Here is a 21466-nt window from a genome sequence, read left to right as displayed (position 1 = left end):
CAATAAACATCTTTTTTTTACTACTAAATCTTTTTTCTAACACTTGTTTTCAATTATTTTTGGATAAACTCCAAAATTAAACCCACTTATCAAACAAAACTCTTATGGGCCATAAAACATTTTAGTACCCCCCCCCCCCTCCCTAATTTAAAATACAACCGCTTTATGCCATCTGGGGATACTACTACATCCGGCCATAACTGGTGAAGAAACATTTTATGAAACAACAACTCGCCCCCTTGTAATTGATGGACGTCCAACAAGTAACCAAACACAGTGTTTCTAAAACTTTCTCATCGCACACCATGCAATACTTCAAATACTTGACATATATTACATCTCGATCCTTTTAGGTTGACAACAACTTTAACATTTATATTTCTATAATCATGCTGGAATACAACAACGTGTTAGAAAACATATTATTGTAACAAAAACTTAACAGCTTATAAACTATTATATTTAAAAAAAAAATCAGCAATTACAATCACAAAATAAACCAAATATCTGTTTATAATCAGGATAAATAAACCAATTATATATAAAAGATATTTCTATTTATAATCATTTTTATAACAATACCAATTAAATAAATATTTTTTGATAGACTATATATATAACATCAAAATGCAAATGCACAACATCATCAACAGCAATAATCATTATTATATCAAAAAAAAATCATATTATTAAATATATTAACTAAAAAGTACATCCACACAATGCACAATTTATGCATTATATATTTGTACAATCATACATATACTTATTAAATATCATCAAAACCTCAAGGCTACTAATAAAATATAATACCTATCAAGTATAACACATAGATCTAAGAAAATCGAATAATAAAACACAATAAAGTTTTGCTTTTTTTTCTTCAAAAGTTTCGGAATAACACGTAAATAAACAAGACCTAATGTTGATAAATGATGATTAAAACACAAAATGAGTAAAGATCTTAACATATTATCAGGATTGTTTATGAAATCATCAATAATCGCAGATGGTTGAAGAAAATTGCTTTCTAGAGAGAGAAAGTTTTCCAACAAAAAAAAAGTAAAAAATGAAGCAAAAAAATTACTTTTTTATGCCTATGTTCTCGAAAATTGTAAATGTTTTGCTATGTTTGCAGATGGACTAGTGTGAACGTACAAATTGCTAAAGCAGGATTGTGCCTTAGCGACTTGTACGTTCTTAGATAGCTTGCAAAAATCGCAAATGTCTGCGATTTTGATGACAAAAAATGTAATTTCATTTTTTTTTTGTTATTTTCAACAAAGTAATTAACATATTTGACTATCTTTGCATTTTCTCATTATATTACCCTCTGTTTGTAGTTCCTTCATTATATTTTCTACAAAGTAGTTCCTTCATAATCCGATTCTTTCCATAGCATTATGTTCATTGTAACATTTGTCAGGCTTATTTTCATTATAAAATTCTACGAGCCAAACAACACTTTAGACTATTTATTTAGATCGTGATAGAATATATTTTGTTTTCTAAAACCAGATTTTGATACGTCATATATGAACCAATTAGGTGTGAAACGTGTATATTATACGAGTTTAATAAAACAAAAAATTAAATATAAAAGTTTAAACAAAAATTTATTTAAATATGAAATTTTAAATTTAAAATTTGAATTTAACAGAAAACATATTAAATACTATAGGAGTACTAGTATTATAATTTATTGGTTATTTTTAATTAAGACAATTATTAATTGAAATGTAAAGATGATTGTTAATTAAGAAAAAACAAAAACATAACAAAATAACAAATGAAAAAAAAAATATTTAATCAAAAGTATAAAAAAAATAACATGTGTCCAAATTAAGAATTATTATTTTCATTAATTGTGATTTGATTATTTTAAGAAAAAGTATCATTAAATTATCCCACAGGCACATACCCATATTTTTAGCTACAGAGAATCGTGTGGATTGCCTTGCTGCTTTATCTATTTCTCATCCCTCCCTCACTCTCTCGCCGACGGAGAGAGCAGCCATGGAAGGCTCCAAGCTTCCATGCTCATTCGCTCCATTTCCACCCTCCACTTTAATTTCAAAAAATCGTACGAAATGCCACCATTCTCTTTCCCCTGGTAATTTCCTTCCACTTACTCAGTTACTCTTGCCAAATTATTCATCAGTTAATGTGCTCCTAAATCCTTCAAAATTCACGATTATGCTTCAGAACTGAATTAATTTAAGCACTTGAATTTCCATGATGATTAAAGCTTGATTCTCGTTTGCTAATTAATTGACCTATATTCAGATTTCCAGTTCGTTTGCAGATACATAATTGATATGAATACCGTTATTTTTGGAGAAATTTTGATAACTATATACAAATTTTGTATCAAACAATACAATACATATATATTGATATAAATTCGTAGCAAAATCCATGTCAATTCTAATACCGAAAAGAATTAGGTTTGACCTTCAAAAGTCAAATCATATCTCCTCCCATGGAACATGGAGATCAACATATGTTTGGTATCAATCGTTAACAACAAGTAAATTAGAGCTAAGGCGTTGTTTCTTTATGCTTTAATTGATCAATTGATATAACGTAGTCATAAATTCATTTGATAATTCCTATATATGTGTTTCTATTTCACCTAAATTGATAAAAAAAAGCTAACAATACAGAGTTTATTTGCAGGTTTTTGGAATTACAAAGACTTTATTGTACAAAGATTATCACTAATCTATCCTTCTCACTTCCCCTCTAGAAACCCCAAAATGCAACTCATCAGAAATTCATCAGGTTTAATCATTAATCCTTAATTCCTTATATTAATCAATATTTGACATCTAAAACAAGAATTGAAGTTTATATAATCTTCCTTATAGCTTCAGTACAACCACTCACAGAGGATCATCATATAGAAGAAAAACATGAAGAGGGTCCCACAAGTGGGAATTCAATCCGTAGGCGATTTCTTGAATTTTATGCTGCAAAAGGTCACAAGATTCTTCCAAGCTCTTCTCTTGTCCCTGATGATCCTACTGTTCTTCTCACCATTGCTGGAATGCTGCAATTCAAACCTATTTTTCTTGGAAAGGTATTTAAAATCCCCATTTATTAACAGAAACAGACTGTATTGTGTTTGACATGCATTGGACTGAGTGCCCAGGGGCAAAAATTGAAACTTTTTGTCTCACCTAAAAAAGTGGACAAAAGTTGCAACTTTTTTGTCTTGCCTAAAAAGGTTGTACAAAACTCATTGTTGATCTCAATTTTTTGTGTAAAAGACATGAATGCCCTTCTGATGGTAATGATCGAAAATAGCCGTAGAAAGTTGGGGGCATTTTGGTCCATTTTTGATGGTTTTGAAATATGTTTTTCAGGTGCCAAGACAAGTAGCATGTGCTACTACTTCTCAAAAGTGTATACGTACGAATGATATTGAGAATGTTGGAAGGACTTCTAGACACCATACATTCTTTGAAATGCTTGGGAATTTTAGTTTTGGTGATTATTTCAAGAAAGAAGCTATAAAGTGGGCTTGGGAACTTTCAACCATAGAGTATGGATTTTTTTTTTTTTTTTTTCAAAGACTTTATGAATAAAAGGATGTTTAAACAAATGAGGGAAGATTTGTAATATGTTATGGCTTAATAGGGAAAGCCTCATTTTTCCTTGACTTAATTGATTAAGTCAAAAAGAAACACACATATATAGCTTACTGGATTAAGTCTTGTCCTCATTAAGCCCAAAAAAAAGTAGCATTTATGGAATTTGTCTTAAAAAATTTCTCCTAATAATTGTTTATTTTTATGATTTGCTTTCAGATATGGATTGCCTGCAGAGAACTTATGGATTAGTGTCTATGAAGATGATGAAGAAACATATGCGATATGGCATGATGAGGTAAAATATATTCTTTAGCTTTTTTATTTTTATTTATTTATTTATTTTTGTATGAAAATAAGAGTATCCTTCTGCCAAGTGAAAATAAGAGGTAAAATACTGCTGCTTTTTGCTTCAGATAGGTGTTCCTGCAAATCGTATAAAGAAAATGGGTGAAGAAGATAACTTTTGGACAAGTGGCTCAACGGGTCCTTGTGGGCCATGCTCTGAGATCTACTATGATTTCCATACCGAAAGAGGGTTTTCAAATGTTGTAAGTTTCAATCTTCGTTTGTGCAAAAGACGTAAATGCCCTCCCTTTGGGTGAGACAAAAAGATAAAATTTTGTCCCATTTACATCGGTCTCAAAAGGGGAAGGGCCTTTTTGTTCGTAATGGTGTTGACTTTGTTGTTTTGTTTGTTGACTTAATATTCATATGTAGGATTTGAATGATGATACAAGATTTATCGAGTTTTACAATCTTGTCTTCATGCAATTTAATAAAAAAGAAGACGGTTCTTTAGAACCTTTAAAACAAAAGAATATCGATACGGGAATGGGCTTAGAACGCATGGCTCGCATCTTACAAAAGGTACCAAAATCTTCTTTCAGATGAGAAGGGCGTTTACGTCTTTTTCACATATGAAGGTGAGACAAAAAGCTGCAACTTTTGTCTTATTCACATCAGTCTATCCACTACACAATAAACACAGTACAACCTGCAAACGAGCTTAAACTTTAAAAAGGTATTAAAAGCTTATTTCATATGAGAAGGGCATTTATGTCTTTTTCATACGAACGAGTCCTGTCCCACCTAAAAGACAAAAATTTTTATTTTATTCACGTCAGTCCTATCACAAATGGGGTCAAATGAGCGTAAAACTTTCAAATTTTTAAATATTTTAAAACTTTTTTTACAGGTTCCCAACAATTACGAAACGGATTTAATTTTCCCAATTATCGAAAAAGCAGCAGAACTAGCAAGCATATCATATGCTCTTACAGATGATTCATCAAGAACAAAACTCAAAGTATGCTATTCATTATTCAAGAATCATTATTATTATCTTCCCAATTTACTCAAAAACTTTGTATTAAACATTACAACTTTTTAGGTTATCGGTGATCACATGAGAGCAATCGTGTATCTTTTATCAGACGGCGTATTCCCGTCAAACATTGGCCGAGGTTACATTGTCCGACGGCTCATTCGGCGGGCCGTACGTACCGGAAGATTACTCGGTATAAAAGGAGACGAACCGGAAAACCTCGAAGGCGCGTTTTTACCGATAATCGCCGAAAAAGTTATCGATTTAAGCACAGAAATCGACCCCGATGTAAAAACAAGAAAAAATCGTATTCTCGAAGAGTTAAAACGAGAAGAATTACGGTTTATTGTTACATTAGAAAGAGGAGAAAAGCTTCTAGATGAAATGTTGGACAATGCTTTGGAATACGCGACACTTCACAAAACCACCGCTTGTTTATCGGGAAAAGATGCTTTTCTTTTGTATGATACTTACGGGTTTCCGGTGGAGATAACCATGGAGGAAGCGGATGAGCGTGGCGTTTCGGTAAATATGAGTGATTTTGATGTGGAGATGGAAAATCAAAGGAGGCAATCACAAGCTGCTCATAATACGGTGAAACTCACAGTTGAAAACGGGTCGGATTTGACCCAAAATGTTCCGGATACCGAGTTTATCGGGTATGATACGCTTTATTCTAATGCAGTGATAAAGGGTATTTTGTTTGGTGGTAAACCGGTAATTGAGGTTCCCGAAGGAAGTGAAGTTGAAGTTTTATTGGATCGGACACCGTTTTATGCGGAATCCGGTGGTCAAATTGGGGACCGAGGGTTAATAAAAGTCAACGGGGGCAAAATGGGAATTACTGCGGTTGTTGAGATATCCGATGTTCAAAAGTCGTTAGGGAACATATTTGTTCACAAAGGTACGATAAAAGAAGGAAGTGTTGCGGTTGGTGGAGAAGTGGTAGCAGAGGTTGATGCAAAATTACGACAAAGGGCAAAGGTAGGGTTTTGCTCTGATACCATGGTGGAAGTTATTAGCAGCATTCACAAAAATGACCACGTTGAGCATTTATTAATAACCTAACTTGAGGTTATTAACTTCGATGCTCAATGATCATATGGTCATTTTTGTGAATATCATACGGGTTATTAACTTATTATATAATTTGGGGAGAAATTTTTAGGTACATCATACGGCTACTCATTTGTTGCAAGCGGCGTTGAAGAAGGTTATAGGACAAGAGACGTCACAAGCGGGTTCGTTGGTGGCGTTTGAACGGCTGAGATTTGATTTCAATTTCCATAGGCAACTTCTTGATCATGAGTTGATGAAAGTTGAAGATTTGATTAATGAGTGGATAGGAGACGCAACGCCTTTACAAACCGAAGTCATGCGGATTGCAGATGCCAAAAAAGCAGGCGCGATTGCAATGTTTGGAGAAAAATACGGCGAAGAGGTATTTTTATGGCCATATTTGTGCCACATGACCTCGAAGTGTGTTTGGTCTGCATTGGACTGAGACTGCGACTTGGACTAATATCAATGGAACAAAAACTACATTTTTTTGTCCCACCTAAAAAGGTGGGACATGGAGTCGCTCACGATCTCTTGTTTGTGAAAAAAGACGTATATATCCTCCTCATCCTGAACATCAATAATAACCCTAGAAAGCTTGTTTAGTCTCCTCTAGTCTTATCATGTCCAAGCTGCGTTTCTTACACCGGATTGAACCGTACTTGACTAGACAGGACCGGACAAGCTTTCTAGGGCTATTTTCGATGATCAGGATGGGAGGGTATATGCGTCTTTTTCCACGAACGAGAGATTGAAAGCGAGTCCATATCCACCTTTTTTCGGCCGGACAAAAAATTGTATGCCAAACATATGACAAGTCGTCTTGCTCTAATATTTTATGAAATATCTCAAATAAAAAAAATTACGTACGATTTATGATGTTTTAGGTACGTGTTGTAAATGTTCCGGGAGTATCAATGGAACTATGTGGAGGCACACACGTTAGCAATACTTCAGAGATCCGTGGCTTCAAAATCATTTCAGAACAAGGAATCTCATCAGGTGTAAGACGTATAGAAGCCGTTGCTGGTGATGCTTTTATCGAATATGTTAGTGATCGAGATAACTACATGAAGCAGCTTTGCTCCACACTTAAAGTAATCCATCCCCATTGCTTTTTTTTTCCATTTTCTAAATTTCAAAAGTATATAAATTTTAAATTTTTTGATCTTTTGATGTACAGGTAAAAGCAGAAGAAGTGCCAATGAGGGTATCTTCACTTTTGGAAGAATTAAGGACGACAAAAAACGAGGTCTCGGCTGCACGTGCGAAAACAGCTGTTTACAAAGCATCGGTTATTGCAAACAACGCTTTTCATGTTGGAACCTCAACAAAAATCAGGTTCAAATGGATTTGACTTTGACCTCAAAAGTCAAAAAGTCAACTATAGTTCGATTTTGTCAAAGTTTTAAACTATGTTATTCTTCAGGGTGCTTGTTGAATTTATGGATGATACGGATGCTGATTCACTCAAAACCGCAGCTGAACATCTTCTTGATGTTTTAGAAGATCCCGCAGCAATAATCTTGGGGTCGAGTCCCGGTGAAGATAAAGTGAGTTTAGTGGCTGCATTTAGTCCTACGGTAGTTACTATGGGAATGCAAGCGGGGAAGTTTATCGGACCGATAGCTAAAATGTGTGGCGGTGGTGGTGGCGGCCGCCCGAATTTTGCTCAGGCGGGTGGCCGGAAGCCGGAGAGTTTGTCGAGTGCACTTGAAAAAGCACGGACTGATATTGTTAAGGTTTTATCTGAAAAGGCAAGCTAAACCTTACAACACATCTCACGATTCTTGAATTTGTGTATAGTTATTCAACGTTGCTTTTATAGGAGTGCAAAAAAACCAAACCGTTTTGGAAAACTGATCGTTTGGTTTTTGGTTCTTAGAAAAAAATGATTTTTTCGGTTGGGTTAGGTTTTTATATATAGAAATTTGGAAAAAAGAAAATGAACTGAACTGAAATACAAAAGAATGACTTGTTTTACATATAAGTTTAATTGAGTGAGTATGTTAAAACCTAGAATATTAACATGGATTTGTTGCATCCAATGAAAAGGTAAATAATTGTCGACATGATAAGAGTGTTTGTGGATACGTGAAATTCTAAATAGGAGAGCATGAGTCCAAATTATGGTAGGCGTAAAATATGGATAATTGAACTTTTATACGAGTCCAAATCATGGTATGCGTAAAATATGGATAATTGAACTTTCATGTGAGTCCCGTTAACATGGACCACTCAGATGATACGGTTTGTTATTTTTTCTAAATAATAAACTTGTAACACTACTAAAATATGGTTCTAAAAATTTTGTTTTTAAATATAAAATAAACATGTCAATACATCAAAACATAAATATTAGTCACTGAATCCATAACAATAAAATCAGAGTAAAAATCATCTCAGGTGAAAACATAATGGTGTGTGCAATGTAGTTATTCCGAATTCTTCCATTTACTACCAGAAGTATCTAAAACAAAAACTGAAAACCGTAATACGAAACTTAGTGAATTTCTCCCAAACTACCTTATACCACACATATCATGTAAATATGAGATACGGGTTCCGTCCACACCCGAATAACGGGCCCCGTCCAATGACATACGGGCCCTGCCCACACTCGGTGGGATACAGGTTGTTTATATAACTTTTATTTTTAAGCACATGTTGTATTATGTTTTTTTAGTAAATTACTTGCTTTTCTGTTAAACTTGGTTAATGAAAAAAAAAAAAAGATAGTTTGGTTTTTATCAAACTCAAAAACCGAAATTTCTGGTTTGGATTCGGTTATAATAAAAATCCAAACCGGATAATATTCACCCTTATTTTTTTAAAAGAAGATAAAATGGTTATTTTAGATATTTAACAAGTCTTTTTTTTAACTAGAAAATTTTTATTAAAAACATAGCCAAACAACAAGATGCTAGGCTGCAACAAAGACAAAGAAAGTTACATGATGATATTAAAAGGAGAACACCAACTAAACCGGTTATAATTTTCAAATTTGACAGTATTTTATCCACTAAGAAACCAAAGTAATTATATTATCAGCAATTTTAATAGGGCTAGATGTAACCATATTGGACACCTTCTTGTGTTTCACCTTTCAAATACACCAAAGAATCCAAAGTAATTACATTATCATCAATTCCGGCACGCTTGAGAATCTCTGTTGATCTATTCCACACCAATTGCACAACCATTTCAAATGGAGGACTTTATAGGCACCTATTTGATAATGAACATTTTTTGAAGAAAAAACAATACACATATATTTACCAAAAAAAGGGAAAAAAATGTAAAGAGCAGAAAATAGTTCGTTTAAATCTGAAATCCGAAAGAATATCATTTTTGAATGGTTTTTATGGCTTTCAATACCAAATTTTTATGGTTTAATTCGTGTTTTAGGCTAAGAAAACAAATTTGAATGGTTTAGTGAAGAATGTAATTTAAATATCAAAAATTGAATAACGATGGTTTATTAAATGTCTTAATGGTGTTGCAGATATGATTCGATACGAATCGGATGCTTATTTATTATGTTTTGATTATAAGATCAGAATCATTATTGGAGACTATTAATACATTAAAAATATTTGTTATATTAAACCATGTCGGAGACAAGTGGGGTTTTCATATTTTTATTGGTCATTTAATTTAAGTTTTGTAAAAAGTTTATTATTTTTATACTGATATGCAAAATATATTTAAAAATCAAAATTACCTAAAATGATAAAATAAATATATTATAAAATTTACTGGTTTTATTATGTATATCGAGTTATGGATCAATAATGAAATTATCGTACATGTTTTTACTATATAATGCCTCTTAGTACAATTGATTGATGCAACACCTGCTTATCCGGGAAGTATTATATTTAGAAGAAATAATTTGACTTGTTTATTTATAAAATTATAATATGTCCATCTGTAAAATATTTTATTTATCAAAGAGTTAAATTTCAAAAAGATAACAAAAAATAAGATAAACATATCAAAAGTCATCCTTGTGATTATTAACCCATGCATATTAAGTGATTATCAACCCATATTAAGCCGGGCCAATTTAATGGCCATCTCATATTTCTTAAATCCAACATGTGGTTTTCCGGTCACATATGTTGTCATGGTTTTTCCAAAAAAGGTGCGACAAGTGTTCATGAATCATCTCATCATTATACATAGGGCTGTTAATCGGGTTAACTCGATCGGTTTCGGGTTAAACAGGTCGGATTAGTCGGGTTTTTCTAGAAAAAATATCCACCCGAAACCCGACCCTAATAAGGTACGGGTTAGTCGGGTTCGGGTTAACCGGGTTTCGGGTTTGTAGGGTCGGGTTAATCGGGTTAGTCGAGTTGAAGTTGAAATGTAAGATGAATTTATGTTGTGTCATTTTAATATATAATCCACATGTATAGGGAGTTAAAATGTAAAGTTGGTATACGATATGAATTTTTGGAGTTTCTTTTACCATATTAGTAATGTAAACAGTGAATAAAATTCGTAAAACTATTACAATACAACCTTAATGCACTAAGAAGAGAGGAAAGTTATGTCATTTTATACATCTCTATACATAGTAATTTTAGAATCTGGTTTGTTTAAATAAGAAATATGTATTAGTTGTAAAATCTCATGGGATCTTGAATTCATATCATTCAAGGCAGTAAAAAAAAATTTGGTAATAAATTTTTAATCGGGTTATTCGGGTTGACCCGAAACCCGAATTGTTTTGAAAAAATCAACCTTAAACCCGACCCTAATAATAATTCGGGTTAGTCGGGTTAACCTGATTAAAAGTTCTGACCCTATTAAACCCGACCCTAATTACCTTATTCGGGTTCAGGTCGGGTCGGGTTAATCGGGTTCGGGTTTTTTTGACACCCCTAATTATACATCTTACCAATTGAAAAGTGAACAAAGCAACATTGTCTTTCTTTTAACCGTATGTTAATTGAAACAGTTTGATCTAAATATTTTGATTTATGCAAAATGCATTTTAATTCATATAAAACACCAATTTATAACTCAAGTGTGGTCCTACTTTGATGGAGTTCCGAATTACATGTGCATGAAATAATATACAGAAGAAATTGGCGAAAACTTCCCATAAGATGGATAAGAAATAAGGGAAAATACCGGCTATAGACAATTTTTGGGGTTGAATTCCAAAATATAGACACAAAAAAATCAACTTTCAGGTATAGACACGGATTCCGCGGAGGTAACTCCGCGGAATCGCAAAATCGTAAATAAATGAAATAATTAAAAAAAAAAACTCAAGATACATTCCGTGGAGCTACCTCCGAGGAATGAACTCATTCCGCGGAGGTAGCTCCGATTAATGGATCTTTAGATTTTTCTTTTTTCAAATCAATTTTTTGGAGTTTATATTCATTCCCCAACTAATTATTTTCAAGAAAAGATTATATTAGTATGAATTTTTCTTGACAATGTTTGGAATGAATGTGAGGTGGAAAAAAATAGTCTTTTAATTGGAGATCTTTACATAAAAGAATCATTGGAGGTGGATTTTTTTCCTGAAGATCAATTCCTCGGAGCTACCTCCGTGGAATGGGTTCATTCGTTAGAGATAACTCCGCGGAATGGATATTGAGTCTTTATTTTTTAATTTCTCTCATTTATTTACGATTTTGCCATTCCGCGGAGCTACAATGGATTCTGCGGAGCTATCTCAACGGAATCCATGTCTATTCCCGAAAATTCAAATTTTTGTGTATATATTTTGGAATTCAACCCCAAATAATGTCTATACCCGATATTTTCCCAAGAAACAATTGAAGAAAAGCATGGCATCCGACTCTACACATCAGTTTTATAATCAGCCTGACACCATTAACAAGGGTACCTAGTGTACTTTGACGATTCCATGCACGTACACCTCGGTTTGCAATTCCCAAACCTTTTCTCGCACGATGTTAAGAAATATGCTCTTCGTTAACCGGTCAACCATAACCCATATAATATCATGAACCTTTTCAATTGCATAACTTGGTAAATAAATTCATATTAGATAGATAATTTGAAATTTCTTATACACTTCAAAAATGACGAAGCTATTGCTAGTTTATGTAATGATTGCAATTTTCGTTGGATGCATTTTATATTCCAAAAAATATACAATGCAACAATATATCAAGTTTATGGTAAACATAACATTATATAACGCAACATATCCATCTCATTAGCTCATTTAATGACTAAGCGTCAGATCAGCAATAAAACCGATAAAATTTATGTTACACAAAAAAAATAGTCAAACATCACTTAATTTTAATTTGGAACTTATTCGTAAATTAGGGTAAAATAATGAGATTTTAGTAGAACCAGATTAACAATGAAACCGGTAAACCAAGAAAAAAGTATCAAATCGTCATTTTTACCGGTAATTAATGTATTTTCGTAAATAAATTTTAGTTTGTGACTTATTCGTAAATTATGGTAAGTGTTATGAATTTTCTAGAGATTTTCCTTATACATTCGTATTTAAATATGATATGTGCTTAAAAATGAACTAATTAAATAAAGTGGTTTTCTAGAACATTTTTTGATAGACGAAGATAAATTAGTTAGATTTATTTCTAAAAAAAACTATTGAAGTAAGTTAATCATTAGAGATGGCATTTACTAAGAGGTTAAAATTAAAAAAAATGATAAGATGACAATATTTTTGAGTCATAGAAAGATCAACTATCGGAAAAATAACAACTATTCTAAAAAATAACTCAAAATTACCCTAACCAGTGGCGGACCTTAGTAGGTCATTTGGGGTCCTGGGCCACTGCTCAATTTCCGGCATGCAGTGTAAAATTTTTTTTCTATTAGGTGCACCCGCTTAAAGGACGAGGGACACCCCTACTAAAACAGTATGCGTCCGCCACTAACCCTAACAACACCTAAAAAAACTTAAACAACATGTATTTGCAAAGACCAATAGAATGGTGATCAGTGATCACATAACTAGACCGCTCCCCTGTTTCATTTGACCGTTACAATGGACCGTCGGGTGAGGTCGTTCAGCCCAAGCATTCCTCTAATGCAGTGCAAGCCTGAATCAGATGAGCTTTTCATCGTCAAAAGACTCAGAACGATTCACTGGTAGCACCTCACCAATCCGCTCCCAAACATTGTTGGTCCACCCATATCTTGTTCAGTTTCGTTCATTTAGTCATTCATATGGCCATTCTCGAGACTCCCGGTAGAAGAGTCACTTTAACCATTATATTTTTTAAATATATATATGATAAAGTGCCTAAAATCGTTCGTTTTAAATGATGGTTTACTTAAATACATGATAGCCAAAATCACTAATACAAATATATAATTGATAATAATGTTTTGTGAAACGATAACAAAAGAACTTGTATGTTCGGCAAGGTAGCAACATTTGCCCATCACTAATGATGCGAACAAGTTTTCCCATATTAAAAAACCATTCATATTCAACAAAATGAATAATATCTACAAACATAAAGGTAGTATATACTTGGTGCCACCGAGAGTGTTTTGTCATACTAGGTCACTTGCCGTACCTTCTTTTGTCTTGACCTACTAAACGATTTTCTATCAACACAATCACACACACACACACACATATATATATATATATATATATATATATATATATATATATATATATATATATATATATATATATATATATATATATATATATATATATATATATATATATATAAAAGAAATCCTACTATTTATATAAATAGATCCAATAAAATAATAATATTTTTTTAAGACGTTGAACTCTCTAAGCGTAAAGTACAACTAATCATGAATAAAATAATATTAAATTTTAATCTGATTACCTTTGAAATCTTATCTCTTTCAAAAATTTGACCCGATCTCTTTAATCCCCGGTTTGAATCAATGCTTATTCCTAAAATCTTGGCAAATATCTATCCATTGGCACACCATTCTCTCTATTGTTTGTTATTCCTAAAATTTAACCCGAACCTCAACCCACCTACGATCAACAATTAATAACATGAATCTCTCTATTAATGGCCACCAAATTTAGTCATGCTCTTCACGATCATCATCAAATTTAGCAATGAAAGGTGGGTTTTCAGCGCCCGATGATTACATCTACTTCAAGTCCCAAGTCCCTCTCCACAAGATCCCAGTAAGTTTTTCTGGTCATAGATCTCGTCGATCTTTCACTTGATTATACATCTATTGACTTACCCAATTCGATAAATCACTGGTTTAGTTGGCATCGATTGTTACTTTCATTATGTCTAAACCCTATTTACAGTTTTGATTCAGCGTCAATCGTTCGATGTTTACTCTCAATAAACCTAAAATTATTAAAATTCACATTAAATTGGAGCTATACTTCAACTTTTGAGATTAAATTGGCTAATTTGTAGCTTCCGATTGGTGTATTACTTACAAGCATAAAGCATTAATCTTTATAGCAACTTCTATAAACAGAAAAAAATGTTGATATTAGATTTTACATCCAAATTGATATAAGAATAACATATATAGACATTAATTTTGACATAAATTTTACAGATTTGCACAAAATAATGGAGATATTATGAATTTCGGAACTGCTGGAACAACAGATGTTTACTACAAACAAATCATGGCACTCTCCATGAAGGTAACAACAACTTTAACATTGTTAAAGACAAAAACCAAATTGAAGGATTCTTTTTCATAACAAAGTTTTCAGAAATCTTTTTTTTTTTGTTTTGTTTCTTTTTCAGGATTATCGAGTGATTTCTATTGATATTCTCGTGTTTGGAACAATCAAGAATGGGTTCAAGCATTTGAGAAGTTTTTAGATGTTATTGATGTCCACCATGTAAGATTATCTGGTTCCATTTTTGATGTTATTGTTATTTATTTATCTAATGAATCTTTTTTTTAACAGACATCTTCATGGAACATCACTTGGTGGATTTTTAGCTCTACTTTTTGCTCAACATAGGCCACCAAGAAGAGTAAAGTCTTTGATCCTTTCAAATGCATTTTTGGATACAAAATATTTCTTAGCTGCAATGCCTTGGGTCCGTGTGTACGTATCATAAAAAAGGACACTTTCTATATACAATTATACACAAAAGTCTTTTTTTTTTGACTGAATGAACTGTGAGTAAATGACTATTTTACCCTTATGTTACATTGTTAGTTAGACCCCTTCTTTCATGTTGAAACAGTATGTCCTAACAGGAATCCCAAATGGTCCACATGAGCCATTTGTTGCTAATTCTGTGGACTTTGTTGTTGCAGATGTGAGTTTTATAAACACACATAATGAATTATTTCCTAATAATTTGAAAAAGAAAATCAATATTTTAAAGTAATTATGTCGTAATAAATATGTTAAAAATATAAAACCTGCAGGTTAAGACCCTGGGGGGATTTGGCTTCCAGATTGACTTTAATAAGTGATGTTGCATCAGTGGGACCTCTTCGTCTTTCAGATTCTCTAATCACTATAATGGATGTAAGCTTCCATAACTCATAATCATATTAAAAACAGCAACCTAAACCTATCCCACCTAAGGAAATGTTAGATTTACACTTGCTGACTTAACACTTTGCTGTTGGTATTAATGAACTCGGAAACCAATTTTTTTACTTTAGAGCTATATTACTAATAAGCATGAATTATGTTTCATGTCATTGTTAGAGAGCTAAAGGAATGTTTATCCATATCTGTAAAACATATGTTCTTGTGAATCATTTATTTAATTTTATAATTAATTTGGTTAATAGATAATATTGTTTTGCAGGTAGAAGTGAAGATGCTACTGATATCATCATAGACTCATAGTACTACTTCTAACATAACTTTCTATTGGAAGGGTATGGATCTTGCTATGTTGGCGAAAGGGGAGCATAAGGAAGGGGTGTTGATTCAGGTTTCTTGGGATATTTATCTATTTTAGGCTGATGGGTATGGGCTGGAAAATGGCATTGAGGAGGCTAAGTTGGCCAGCCTCAACTCCGTACTCCATGGAGACTATTGGATCACTGCCCCCTCTAATATCAGGCCGAATTACGTTGGAGTGATGACGCAAGCAAGGTAAGACATATCTAAAGTTTGTCTTTTATTGAAAGGTGTTGTTATTTATTATCTTTTTTATTATTTTTCCAATAATACCTTTTGTTAGATACATATTATTTGATTCATTACTTTATTTAGTTATTACTTGTTAGTTTTGTTGTTTTTTTCGTCATATTTGTATTTCTCCAATTATAATTTTATGAAAGTTAATATCGTGTATGGAATAATGTATTAAAATATAGGCTTAGATATAAAAAGAAAAGTATAAATATTACATTATGAATAAAATTCTTTTGATGGATGCTAGAGAAAAGAAAGGTATAAGCAAGTCACTTTGTATGGATGTGTCCTGATTTTTAAAATGAAGGACTATAAACGTACAGTACACACCAAAATATTTATTTTCTTTTGTATTGCGATGTTACATTGATTTGTTGCCGTAAAACCGATCGATAACAATATGCATATGTTTTGTGTTACTCCGTATAGAACTTATTGCCGAATGAGAAACTATTTTTCGCCGCCGCTTTGCGCGGGTCTACGGCTAGTATCTTATAAAAGAAATCTCACTATTTCTAAAAATAGATTGAATATAATAATATTATTTTTTTAAGACGTTCAAATCATTAAGCTAATAGTACAAGTAGTCATCAATAAAATAATATTAAATTTTAACCTGTGTTTTGAATCCTTATATTTCTCAACAAATTCTATCTCCTTCCCTAAATTTCGGATAATTCAAAATTTGAAACCATCAGAAAATACATGTTGATTCAAATATCCCTCCTGCAGATGGCTCTTTTTTAACAGGTTTTTATTTTAATCCTTACTTGTAATTGATTTCATCATTTTTAACTTTTTGTATTTTTATCTTATAAATATATTAGGTGAAGGCTTTATTATATCAGGTTTGTTCCTAAAAAGGTTTTTACTATGTTTCTTTAATGTGTTGGCTTTGCAGGTTCAAAGAACTCAACCAAGAGGGCCAGTTAGAGCATTGTGTTATCATTAGTTTGTATATTTTGGCATCTTACTTTTGCAATAAAGAACAGTTAAACACAAGATTTGACATGATTAAGGTAGTTTGTATATTTTTCATCTTGTTTAGTCTAAAAATGAAACCTTTTTCATCATTGGTTCTTATAATATCAAGTTTCATCACATGGACTTCCTGATTACGGTGATTATTGTCCTTATTATAAGGTTCTATATAGATTGTGTTCAATATTTTAAGGTTTCGAGAACCTAAATCAATATGAATTCTTGAATTACATACTATCGTTGAAAATATTTTAATTTGTGACCAAACTTGGTTTAAAATCACAATGAACAAGTTGACACCTGAGTATTTTGGCCTTCTCAAAGGCCTATTTATCGACTTTTGAATCACAACACCTGATATTCCAAATGTTTCTTTTTATAAACTATTATTTATATATTTTAGCATTTTACTTAGTAGGACATTAAATTAATAAAGGAATTAAGGAAAACGAAAAAAAAAGATGACGATAAACAGTACAAGTGGTTTGGGTATGTATAAATGGAAGTAATAACCATTTAGGGGGTGTTTGGCAAAAAAACTTATTGCTTATTAGTTTATTAGCTTATAAGTTAATAAGTAAGTGTAGGATAACTTATGAAAAAATGACGTATTAGAGGTTCCCCACCAAAATAACTTATTTTAATCCAAACACTTTTTTAACTTATAGTGATGTGGAACCTAATAAATTATTTTAAAAAAACTTAGCCAAACACCCCCTTAATATGATATGGTAATGCTCTTGAAAAATAGATATCATTTAATATTCATTTATCAAATTATTCGCCGTCCGCCGCTTTGCGCGGGTAGACGGCTAGTATATATATATATATATATATATATATATATATATATATATATATATATATATATATATATATATATATATATATATATATATATATCATATTAAAAACTAGTTGTGAAACCCGTATATTATACGAGTTAATTTTTTTTTTTTGGAACGACAAATCTATTCTACTCCTACACTACTCCTAATTCTCCACCTATGTCCCTCACGAGACTTGAACCCTCGACCTCAAGGAGGGAGGGCAACATCGGATACCGCTGGTCTAGAAGCACTTTGGTTTATACGAGTTAATTAAAACATAATGTTAAATAGGAGCGATTAAATGAGAAGTTTTTTTGAATTTAAAATATGAAATAAGTGAAAATTATGAAAAAAAAAACATAAAAAAATAAATTAATTAAAACTATGTGTTTAATTGTTAGACCCATGTACTAAACGAGTTATTATAATAAAATGTTAAATACAAATGTTTAAAATGTAAATTTATTTGAAATTGAAATTGAAATTTCAGATTTCAAGTTTGAAATTAATAGTTATTATAATAGGTTTAATTTATGGAAACTAAATTAATGATATAGTGGAAATGAATAATGAAGTAATTGACAAGTGAAAAATAAATATATTTCAAAATTATGACAAAATGACATGTGGTCAATTAAATGAAAAAATGACAATTGACAATAACATTTTCATTTATTATGGTAGATGAGAAAAAAATTGAATTATTAAAATTAATAAGGTTTTAATGTATTGAATATATTACATATATAAACTTTTCCTAATAAATATCTTACATATATATTAAATATGAAATTTTAATTTAATAAAATGAAAAATATAATAAAATAACTAGTGAAAAATAGAAAATTCAAAAATTCTAGAAAATATCATATGTCAAAATGAAAGAGAATATGTCAAAATGAAAGAGAAGATAACATGTGACAAAAAGTCTTTTATTCATTAGGGAGGATGGTAAACTGCATCATTTGAATGATCCACACCGAATCCGTCACAAGCCTATTACATTGGTAAATCACAATACACCAATAATATTTTAGGTGTGTCAAATATTGAACTCTTGACCTCATTTATGAAATTTTATACCTTAACTACTAGCTAGGCTCTCATCACATTACACACTGGTCATATGATATAAACACTGAGTCAGACTTGATCATTGCAGTCGTTTTAACTGAGTCATGGCTTGTTGAAGATGTGGTCAAGTGTTCGATCTTTAGTTGATGGCAATCCAAAGATACAGTTGTAGGTGAGTTGTTTGCAATTGATGGGCCATTTTTAATGGACCAAAAATGGTAGGGGAGGGGTTGGCATATGGAGTGGAGTGGGGTGGGGTTAGGGGTAGGGTAAGGAACATATTAGCAAACGAATAGCTGTTTATTTTTGGTGTTATTCTAGTTTTGACTTCCTTTTACTCCATCTCTTCCCTTTGACCAAACTTCAAACTTTGACCTTGCTTTCTGTTTATGCCTAGCCCTACCCTCACCCTAAAGCTTTGACAAATCCCAAACTTTACTTACCCATCTAAACCAAGGATCATATGGCATTTTGTTAAAAAAAATCAATTTCAAAGTGTAATTGTGCTATTGTCCCTTTCATTTCATCTCAAACTCATGGGCAAACACAACTATTTTTGAAATATAAGATGGTTTTATTTAGCAATTGAATCTAAAACAATGGTACTTTGGTCATTTTGTTATAATTATATATCATTTGATCATATTTTTTTATGGACTATGTTATTATTTTATTAATTAAAATCTTTTTACATAAGATATGTAAGATCAAATTCTTAGAATATAATTTTTTTTTTTTTTTGGGATGAAAATATATTTTGCTGTGAATATAATATTTGGGTGTAAAACCAATTAATGTGATGAAGAAAACCAATCAAAACATATGGGGTTTTATTATAGAAAAAGGAAAAAGAGTCGGTGAAAGAGCTCCATCCACCAAATTGTTTTTCCATTGCCTCCACTCCGCATTATACTCTCTTTTTTGTTCCGCGTTATTATTCAAATGTATAAATGTTACTTTTTATGTTATAAAAGAATTCATTCTAAAATTTTACAGATGATTATAACCCATATAATATAATTTAAACGAATTTCGTAAATCTACTCAACCCATGTAATATAATTTAAACGAATTTCGTAAATCTACTTGTATTGTATTAAAATTAAAATATTTTACTAACAAAAACCGAATACAAGATCTTTCCTTAAGAAATAGCATCGAAGCTACAAAAAAAAACTATGTTTATATAAATTTATTATTACCAACAAAGTTATAATTAGATCATGATATTGATATGAGATTTATAAAAGCGTACGAAACTTGTATATTTAACAATGCTAAATGGTATAAGTTATGCTTAGTAAGATAAGAAAAAGATTCGGAGCACATGAGAAAATCATGTATTGAAAAAATATTTATTTTAAAACAATAATACACATTCTAATCTATTTTTAAACGTTACTTGTCTTGTATAAGCTTGAACTCTTTTAAAAAAGGACATCTTATTATACTGTAAGGTTTGTTGGTGTATCAAATCATCAAATGTAATGTATCATGCCCATGCAAATCTACATTTGTATATACATTTGGCATAAATGTATTCGATTGGAAATGTTTAGATGATTTGAAGCCATTCAACTTAACGTTTAGATGATTTGAAACCATTCAACTTAGAATTATAGTAATATTATTTCTATCTGTTGTTTGATAAATTGTGTTAAAACAACGCCGACCCTAAAATTGAAAAATGTGGAATTCGAACTTATATATCGGCTTCATATTTAAAATGCTAGAATCCTGTGTAATTATCTTTAGACCAATTTGTAGAGTCCTAATAATTGAATAACAAAAAGAAAATATAAAATTTATGGAGAGGAACAATTTATCCTCCTTCTCTAGACCACTTCCCTTTTCCCCTCCCCTCCCCTCCCCACCCCTACCCTCCACCCATATGTCTAATCCATGATTGTTTATATAGCATGACCCCCTCTATGCATCGACATTAAAATATCTGGTTTGACACATAATTAAAAAAAAATGATTAATAGTTAAATATATATTCTTAGAAAAAATAATTCTAATATCTATCATTCCTCTCACCAAATTTAGCTAATATCTTAATGATTTTTAGACAAATATATTATATATTTCTTTTACAGGTGACAGTTTCAAGTTATTTTATTTAAAATCTGTCCGATTTTTATTATATATTATGTTTAAGGATTAAAAATTGTCTAAGGTACAATAAATGCTTACAAACTATTATTTTATATAACTACATTTAATATACTGATATTTAAAAAGATTAAACGAACATTGTATACCATTCAAAAACTTAATAATTTTAATCCGAATCCATGTTTAATTTTAAAACAATAAAGAAAGTATTAATTTAATGATCCATGCATGTAATATATAATCGCATTAGAATGCATTTACTGTAAAGAAAATTTTGATGATAACCATAACCGTGTTGAAGTGTAATCCATTTTCTCTTTCACGCGTACACCAAAAAACTAAAATAAAAATCCGAAAAAAA

The 21466-nt window shown here is 31.3% G+C and overlaps 1 protein-coding gene and 1 pseudogene across 2 annotated transcripts; both read left to right on the top strand.

Moving 5' to 3' along the window:
• The first annotated feature begins 1924 nt into the window (after positions 1-1924).
• On the top strand, positions 1925-7891 carry LOC111889702 (alanine--tRNA ligase, chloroplastic/mitochondrial). Of its 2 annotated transcripts, none has more exons than XM_052767060.1 (13): positions 1925-2113; positions 2680-2784; positions 2877-3082; positions 3369-3547; positions 3813-3891; positions 4010-4144; positions 4314-4463; positions 4792-4902; positions 4987-5904; positions 6089-6361; positions 6867-7076; positions 7163-7320; positions 7409-7891. In XM_052767060.1, exons 1-13 carry the CDS (start codon positions 2017-2019, stop codon positions 7743-7745), a joined length of 2958 nt encoding a protein of 985 aa, XP_052623020.1. In that variant the 5' UTR covers positions 1925-2016; the 3' UTR covers positions 7746-7891. The 2 variants fall into 2 exon arrangements, with proteins under 2 accessions (XP_052623020.1, XP_052623019.1); XM_052767059.1 differs by having other exon boundaries at positions 1926-2113; positions 2871-3082.
• A 6180-nt stretch (positions 7892-14071) lies between these two features.
• On the top strand, positions 14072-16194 carry LOC111889705 (uncharacterized; annotated as a pseudogene).
• Positions 16195-21466: the final 5272 nt, after the last annotated feature.

Source organism: Lactuca sativa, chromosome 8 (genome assembly GCF_002870075.4).
Source record: "Lactuca sativa cultivar Salinas chromosome 8, Lsat_Salinas_v11, whole genome shotgun sequence".
NCBI lineage: Eukaryota > Viridiplantae > Streptophyta > Magnoliopsida > Asterales > Asteraceae > Lactuca > Lactuca sativa.
Note: the sequence above shows the minus strand (reverse complement) of the source record. Positions and strands in the feature narration are given on the sequence as shown.

Coding starts and splice junctions, on each gene's coding strand:
- LOC111889702 (XM_052767059.1), top strand. CDS start 2,017: ATGGAAGGCTCCAAGCTTCCATGCTCATTCGCTCCATTTCCACCCTCC. Junction 3,892..4,009: donor ATGCGATATGGCATGATGAG/GTAAAATATATT, acceptor TTTTTGCTTCAG/ATAGGTGTTCCTGCAAATCG. Junction 4,903..4,986: donor CATCAAGAACAAAACTCAAA/GTATGCTATTCA, acceptor ACAACTTTTTAG/GTTATCGGTGATCACATGAG.